The following is an 8,632-nucleotide window of genomic DNA, read 5'->3' as shown; positions in this document are numbered from 1 at the left end:
GGCATTCACTTTGTGTGTAAGAAAATGAGAATAACGGCTCAATTGTAAATTTTCAAACTATATGAAGGTTAAGAGAACAAATGTTGTACATGGCTAAATACTATTTGCTGAAATAAAAATTAAATGTCAGATGTTGCTATTATTTTAATTAATGTTTTGTGCCACGAGTAACGCTGTTGGAAATTATCCTTATCTAATTTTTATGGTTTTTACATTAGTCGCAAGTTTTCCAAACAAAAGAAAAAGTCAAATAGGGTTTCATGTAACTGAATCAGTGTTGGGCAGGCCAGGTGATTTTAACTGTCTGAATTCTGGGCCGTTGGATGACTAGGTGAAAAGGTATGCACAAACATTGACCGTTAGATGCCAAATCTTCGCCTTCGTGAGTTGAAACCGTTTGACCCGTACACTTAACTGAAAAACAGAAACAGATGCCCAGTACAGTTAAGTGGAGAACAGATGACTGCTACCAATATTTTTTTTGTGCCGCAACTGATACCAATATTGAAGAACTGGAATTGGATTTGGTTTAATTGAGCGCTGATCAATGGCTTTGTTGTTTTCGAACCAAATCTTCAAAAAGTAGGTTTCATTCATTCCTCCATCCATCACTGTTAGAGCGACATGATGCTGCAAACTAGTCTCATACTCTGCTAGTGGGTTTGTTCGTTTGATCAGTTGATGTCTTATTTCTCTTGTCGCTTTGTGTTATGTTTCGTGTTTGCAGCAAGGAAAGAACAGATCAACCGGAGAGCATCGGTGGTGCCGAAATAGGACGATCTAGTACAAGATATGTCCATATGCATGGCCGGTTTTATTTAGTTCAAAAGCATCGCTACACCATCGCACAAAATTTAGCCCTACAGCATCCATACTTAGCCACCACCGGACCCATACTTCTTGCCAAAGACGACCACCTGGAGCTTGTCATACACCGCAAGGACACCAGCACCCGCAACAGCGCGAAGGATGTTGGCGCCGGCACCCTTGAAGAGGGACTTGGGGCCCTCCTCGGCGATGATCTTCTTGAAAGCATCCATTGAGTTCTTATACTTCACGGACTCACCGGATGTCATCATCATACGGCGGCGCACGGTATCAATAGGATACGAGGCAAGCCCAGCACCCATCGTTACACCCCAGCCAAGGAGGAACCTGGCAAGCAAGTTGTCCTGCAGAATATGCATAGTGAAGAAATATGATATCAGTGAAAAATGTAGAGTGAAGTATATGATATGATCACTGCAACTGCAAGCAGTTCTAATGCAATGTAGTGTACCATAGAAAGAACACGCCAAGGAATTTACAGGAAAAAAAAAGGTATGGTTACTAACCTCAAGAGAACCAACGAGAACCGCCGGCTTGAGAGAGTCGTACATTCCGAAGTAAAGACCTCGATAAACGATGATGCCCACACAAGACACGTTGAACCCACGGTACAAGCCACGGACACCGTCGCTAGCGAGGGTCTTGCGATAGACATCTACGATGCCGTCGAACTGCCTCTGGCCACCCACCTTTGCAGCCTTGGCATCATTGGCAAGACGAGTACGAGCGTAATCCAGAGAATACACAAACAACAGAGAAGAAGCACCGGCTGCTCCTCCAGAAGCTATGTTGCCGAAGAACCACTTCCAGTACCCATCCTTGTCCTTTTTAAAGTTGAACATTCGCTTAAAATGGTCCTTGAAGGCAAAGTTTAAGGCCTGAAGCAATGGTGGAAATCATTCAGTCCATTTTCATGAAAAGAAAAATGCAAAAAAGAAACTAAGGGTAGGATGTATAGGATGCAGCACCTGAGTCGGGAAGTAACGGATAACATTGGCCGTGTTTCCCCTCCAGAGTGCAACCACACCCTCATCTTTTACTGTGCGGGTGAAGCAATCGCCGATACTTTTGTAAGGATGAGAAAGCCTACCACTCTTGATCATTTCATCTTGGTTCTGAATCAAGAGCTTAACACGCTCAATCGGAGCAGCCGCCGTTTTGGAGACGGCGGCAGAAACTCCACCCATTAGAAAATCAATCATGAATCCAGAAAAACCCTTCTCTTCGGGCGCGGGGGCGCGGATCGGGGATGCTGTATTGCGAGGCAAATGCCCAATACTTCCATTCGTCTGATGGTATTTTGTCACAGAGAAATTGCGCGCATAATGTGCATTGTTAACTACATGACTTCTCATGGCAGAAGAAGATATTTCTTTGAACAACATGGACTGTCCATGGAGCTTCTGGACCACAGATGGAGGCCGCAGCTCATCCATCATTTCAATATGCAAGTCAGAAGTGATCTGTCAGACAACAATTGTGGACATGTTTGGGTTAGATTGAAGTTAATCCATCAAACAAATCTTACATTATAAATATCTCATACTCCCTCCGTTTTTATTTACTCCGCATATTAGCTTTGTAAATTTTGACAAAATTTATAGACAAAAATATTAACATATACAATAACAAATCAATACCATTAAATTCATTACTGAATGCACTTCCACATCATATAGATTTGTTATGGTATTTATATTCTTTTCCATAAACTTGGTCAGACTTTAGGAAGTTTGAGTTCAATCAACTCTAATATGCGGAGTAAATAAAAACGGAGGGAGCACAAAGTTACAAGTAGAACACAAAAATAATTAAAGGGAATTTATGTTCCAACTACATTCCTTTAGGGATGAGTGCAGCAGAAAATATTTCAATTGAATATAATGGCAGTAGGGAGAACAACTACATATTTAACAGCATATTTATGTGCACCCAAATAATCTAAACAAAATAAAAATGTTAGTATTTAAGTAAACATGAAAATACATCGCCAACATTACGGCCAGTAGGAGGTTGATGATATCTAAGCAACACATTGTTACACAAAAGTTTGCACTTAACTACGAACTAAGCTTAGCTCATATGGCTAGGTTCCTTGTCGTGAGACCTGCCCACCCAGATTCAAGTCCTAGACTTGACATGGATGGTTGCATTTTCTTTGATTTCTTTTTTCTAGCCTCTTTGAAACTATTCTTTCAATGGTATAGCATGACATGCCTCTCAAGTCTCAACTACGAGATGTATGCAACAACTTCGTCAATCTAAGATCTGTTGGCTCAATCTCTTCGAGTTACTCATAGGTGTAGGGTTGAGGTAGGGTGTGCGTGCGCGTATGTGAGCATTTGTGTCTGTAGTGTGTTTCTCAAAAACAAAGTTACACTTATCTCCCTAGAGACTGAAGCACTATTTTGGTGTGGTGGTAACTTTATACTGATTTTTATACCGATTAGTATACCAAGTTATTCCTCCCAGCAACCAAACTATAGTATACCAAGTTCTTTATACCGATTTTTCTTTCGCCGACATGGGGGGTCATCAATTTGACAAGTACAAATTGCCAAAGTCATGAATCAAACACAAGACCATGATGTCTAGAGTAGTACTTGCATATAATATATACCCTAAAAAAACGTGCATATAAGATAAAAAACTAAATATCAGATTTTTTGAGAAAAATAAATCAAGAAATATGATTTTGCTGAAACATTTTCAATTTTTTTCCCTTAGGCCTCCTTTGGTTTGGAGGAATTTTGTATGAATTTCATAGGGTAGAATTTTTATAGGAAAAATTCCTATAGAGCTCTTTGGTTTGTAGGAATGAAATCCTAGTCCTATGGAGGAAATCTTCCTATCCTCCACATTTCATAGGAAAATAAACATTAGCCTAGATTCAATGGAAAAAATCCTATGATGTGAAACAAAGGACATCTCCTTTCCTATTCCTACTCATAGGGTTTGAGATGCATGCCATCTCATTTCCTATGACTTTTTTGTTCCTATAATTTTCCTACCCTATGAACCAAAGGAGGCCTTAACTTACAGAATCGGATGGAATCCCCATATCTTGAATGAAGCGAAAGAGACATACAAAAATGAAGTTGTATTACTGCTTCTAAGACCCATCTTGGGATATAAGGCATCATTGAGTACTCAACACCCTTTCCATGTGAGGGCACAGGGCAGTCGTGTTGTGTGCCAAAAAGTTAAAATCATGTGTAAAAAAAAATATATATTATTCAGCGAACGTTCGCTGGGGTGCATGGCAAAACGAACATTTTTCAACAACTTATGTGTTGGGAGCATGTCAGTTCTTTCCAGCGAACAGGGCAATTTTCTCAGTAAAATCCTCTATTTGCCAGAAATTGTCATGTGCTTTCATAGAATTTGGCATAAAAAACATTCGCAATTGTCATGTCCCACAGCGAACGTTCACTGGCTAGGCCAAATTAACAGTAACAAGCCTGATCACGACAGAACTAAAATTCCCTACTAAGAGCAATTCTGGAGGAACAAAGCGATTCTAAAAACAGAATTATCCACGGACAATGTGTGAAGAACTCTCAAAACAGATATTGCTGATTTCTGTTTGCCTCTGTACTGGACTCCAAGGCTAGCGGCGGCTGATGAAGTGGAAACGAATAGCATCAGACGCACCAAACTAAGATGTAAAGAGCCTAGGAACCATGAGGAGGCAACAAGCATCTACAGCTGCAAACCACGAACTGATAATGTGATTTTCCTTACCTGCAGAGAAGGGTCGACACTTTATCTGCTAGCGCGGTGGACTCTTCGCGAGGAGAGGAATGATCAGAGGTCCAATAGCACCGCTTGTTCCCCTTCTCAAGCCTAGTTTTGCTGCTGATCGCTTGATCTTCTCCTTTTGTTCGCCTGGATATCTGTTCTTTCATCCCCTTCTGTATCAGTCTAAGTGCAGAGAAGCTGACGTTAAAGAAAATAAAGAAGGGTCGAGAGAGAGCTGCCCTGCCCCCGTGTGCTGGTTCAGTTGGCGTCCGATCTTCTTCCAGAGAGGTCCATGGGACACCTTGCGCCGCTTCTCCTGGCACTTTCTAGGATGATTGGTGAGCTGGACCGTTCTATCATTTTCAGCCCTATTTTTCTTATTGAATTCAGAGATCGGAATGACTTGTTGGCTTTGGCAAATTTTTCTTTGACTTGTTTGTTGTCTTTTAGCGATAACAATTAGACAAACTAATTAGACTGCACATTCAGTCGATAACAACAAGGCTTAGCTACCACTGCTGTAACTTTGGTTTCTTTTTTAGTGTCACACCTTCGGTTTGCTTTGGTGCTTATAATTGTCGCTAGGTGATTTATGGATCTGGATATAATATTTATTATTTTTAGTGTTCGTTGTACTATCATACTTAGGGATGAATAAATTGAAAGTTTTCACACAAAAAAATAACATATTCTAAAATTTATAGACTTTTTACAAGTCCAAGACTTTTTTTTATTTTTTACAAAAATTTCAGATCCATTTTCAAAAAAGCCAAGCGGTCAATGGTTGACCAGTCAACAACTGACTGGTCGACAATCAACTGTGAAATAAAAAAAATCATGTGTTTTGAAGAAAAAGTTCACCGACTTTGAAAAAGCATCAAATTTGAAAAAAGTTCATCAATTTTAAAGAAAAGTTCGTCGATTTTAAAAAAAGTTCATCAAATTTGAAAAAAAATCATCAATTTGAAGAAAAAGTTCATCGATTTCAAAAAATCACAATTTTTTTAGAAAAAGCAAGAAGAAAAAAGCCAAAAAATAAACCCAAAAATGTTATGTGAAGAAGGATAAAAGGAAAATCAAATTAAATCGTCTGTGAACTGAATCGCGAACAGGGAAAACCCGGTTTGAGGAGCTTGTGGAAGCTTCCTAAAACCAGGGCTTCGTGAATGTGACAAAAATAAATAAAAGAAAAAAAAAGTAACTTTGCAGTAGTGGTGAGATGGCCTAATGGTTTGTGCGTTCCCTGCGGGGTCTAATCTGGCGCAGCTACTCCCGGCCCGAAAAACCTAAATTACCTGAATTTGATCAAACATAATGCATTTCTAACAATAAATCAATGTATTGGCCTTCCCAAAATCAAAATGAACATCCATCTTCCTACACACATGAATAAGCATGTTCGAAATGAGCTATCGCAATTGAATCAAACAATAGGCTATCAAAATGAGCTACCGCAAGTGCACGTACACCGTCTGCAGGGGCTGCGGGAGATACTCCGCGACCATTCCATCGCTTGGCGCAGCCATCGGCGGCCCGCGATGAAGGGTCGCGGATCCGCAACTTTCCGGCCCGCCGACGCAGGAGGAGGATGGAGAGGCGAGGCCTCGTGCGTGTGGCGGCCTTTCGGCGTGCTCCCGCCGGCTGCTTTCGCCGGAACGACGGGGCGAGAGGGAGATGGAAGGTGGTTGGTGGGGAAAGCGCGGGCTGAAATGTCCCCCACCAACCGCTTCGCTTATATGCAGGGCATCGCAGCGGTGAAACCCTCGTATTCGCGGGTCGGGGTCAAGATTTTGCCGCGCCCCTCAAAATTTTTTGCGGGTCGGCCGCCTTTGCGGAGTATGTTCGGGCGGGATTTTTCGCGCCGACCCGCATTTTGACAGTTATTTTGCGGGTCGGGGCTTTTTGCGGGGTCTGCTAGAGTTGCTCTGAGGCGAGGGTGTGCGCCTGTTTTCTACGGCCGGTTATGTTTTCGCAATAGCTGTTAGAGCAACTCTAGCAGACCCCGCAAAACGTCCGGCCCGCAAAAATTCCGGCGAGTATGCGGGCTAGGCCCAATTTTTCGGCCAGACCAGAGCCCGCATACTTGCCCGGCCCACAAAAACTTTTGCCGCAACCCGCAAACCGCACACACCGAGCAGTATAACTGCGGTTCCGCGACCCTTTTGCGGGTCCAAACCCTATCCCTCCGCCGCCGCAAGCCACACGATTCCCCTCCCCTCCTCCGCAATTTCTCGCCACCGGCGACCACCCGCCCCGCCTCCAGCCGCCATGTGGGGCCGAATGTGGAGCTCCGGACGCGGCTCCGGCAGCAGATCCGGCCGTGAGAGCGACCCGGAGCGTGAGCGGCGCGTCCGGGAGGATGGCGCGAGGAAGCGCGGCGCCCGGAGGTGGACCAACCACGGGATGTCGCCGCCGCCGAGCTTCAGCCGCCGCGAGACGGAGGAGTACGACCGCCGTAGCGCGTCTTTCTCCTCCGCGAGATCTTCCTATGTCGGATCCTCCTCATCCTCCGGCGCGGGCTTCCTCCCCGTGAAGAGGGAGTGGTCGGACGACGATGACGAGGAGGAGGAGGAGCCGCCGGCGCCGTTCGCCTTCGTCCCGGTGAAGGAGGAGCCCAAGGAGCCCGCTCCGCTCGGCCGTCGCGGAGTCGTCGGGCCCGAAGACTACGTCGCGGACGTCGACACCGTCGCCGTCGCCATCGCCGAGTGGAGCATGCGCGAGGAGGCGGAGCGCCTGCGCCACGCCGAGGAGCTTGAAGCCCTCCAGTGGCAGCAGGCGGTCGCCGCCAACGACAAGGCAGAGGAGTGGCGCCGCATTCGGTCGCTCGGCAGCAGGCGGTCGCAGGCGGCGAAGTACAGCGACCTTGTCAGCTCCGGCGAGGAGGATTGAGCGTCGCTCGGCCTCCACGGCGTCATCCATTTTGTCGCGACCTCGCCGTCGTCAGATCCGACCCCCTCTACTACTAGTTAACGTAGCATTTAGTATGATCTATGTGTGTATGAACTATGAAGTATGTGATGTGATGAACTATGTTGGTGCAATTTCTCCCGCGAAAGCGTTTTTTCAAATTATGCAGGTTTAGTTGCGGTATCTGATCTGCGACGCATGTTTTCGACCCGCAAACGAGATGTTCGTGAAACCGTAAACAAATTTTGCGGGTCGAATTTTTACGGGGTCTGCTAGAGTTGCTCTTAATGCTATTGGAACTTAACCCGATATAGAACTATTTGAAAACTATTTTATTAGTGATAGGTAGGCACAGGGATCTACCAATGGTAATCTGGCCCGATTTCAGTAGCGGGTGCAAATACATGCCTACAATTGGTAATATAGGTTAGTTTATCCGTGGCACAAAATTACCAATGGGGTGTCACAAAAACAGTGCATCGTTGACTTTTTTCAGGGGTCATCATTGATATTTACAATAATAGTGGTGGTCCCTTCAGGTTGCCCGCAATGGCAATATGGCCATTGATTTGACCGACATTAGCCGTGGGGCAAGCATTACCAGTGACAGTGCTTAGAGGATCCCACTGGTAAACTATAGGTATTTTAGTTTTGAATATTTTTATTTATTTTAGTGTGCTATTTTTTAACCATGGCTATATTTCAGACATTTTATTAATAGTTTTGTATTTAATTGGATGTAACGCAAATTAAAACTGAAAGTACATATAAAAATTCAAAGATTGGAAGAAAGATCCTAAATAAGGTAGTTAGCATGTACTATAGGTCTTACCAAAAAAAGTTTGATACTTTCCAATATGTATATGTGAAAATTCAAACATGAATTGAAACAATGAATTTTCAGGAAAATGTATTGTTGTCTGAAACTTTGCATGGTGTTGTGACATGACATGTATAGTATGCGGTTTAAATTTTAAAGATATTTGAAAAGTCTGTGATGTATGTTGTTTAGAAAGTGAAGACGGACTCGATGCACGTGCACTGCATATCAAACTAATGAATATGTAGTTGCTACTTGTATATATGAACTAAATACATACTCAAAAACTTAAGTATGTTTTCACCATTTTTAGGCCATTTTTAATGCACATGCAGC

General features: G+C 43.7%; 1 protein-coding gene across 1 annotated transcript; it reads right to left on the bottom strand.

Moving 5' to 3' along the window:
• Nucleotides 1-781: 781 nt before the first annotated feature.
• On the bottom strand, nucleotides 782-4,804 carry LOC119335386 (ADP,ATP carrier protein-like). Its single transcript, XM_037607519.1, has 4 exons — nucleotides 4,573-4,804; nucleotides 1,797-2,291; nucleotides 1,335-1,706; nucleotides 782-1,172 (listed from the first exon to the last, which is right to left on the bottom strand). The coding sequence occupies exons 2-4, from the start codon at nucleotides 2,265-2,267 to the stop codon at nucleotides 876-878; spliced, it is 1,140 nt and encodes a 379-aa protein (XP_037463416.1). The 5' UTR covers nucleotides 2,268-2,291; nucleotides 4,573-4,804; the 3' UTR covers nucleotides 782-875.
• Between the last annotated feature and the right edge of the window lie 3,828 nt (nucleotides 4,805-8,632).

The sequence above is a fragment of the Triticum dicoccoides genome, chromosome 7B, assembly GCF_002162155.2.
Source record: "Triticum dicoccoides isolate Atlit2015 ecotype Zavitan chromosome 7B, WEW_v2.0, whole genome shotgun sequence".
Taxonomy (NCBI): domain Eukaryota; kingdom Viridiplantae; phylum Streptophyta; class Magnoliopsida; order Poales; family Poaceae; genus Triticum; species Triticum dicoccoides.
This window is presented reverse-complemented; position numbering and strand designations above follow the sequence as displayed.

Coding starts and splice junctions, on each gene's coding strand:
- LOC119335386 (XM_037607519.1), bottom strand. CDS start 2,267: ATGATGGATGAGCTGCGGCCTCCATCTGTGGTCCAGAAGCTCCATGGA. Junction 1,707..1,796: donor TCCGTTACTTCCCGACTCAG/GTGCTGCATCCT, acceptor CCATTGCTTCAG/GCCTTAAACTTTGCCTTCAA. Junction 1,173..1,334: donor TTCTCGTTGGTTCTCTTGAG/GTTAGTAACCAT, acceptor CATATTCTGCAG/GACAACTTGCTTGCCAGGTT.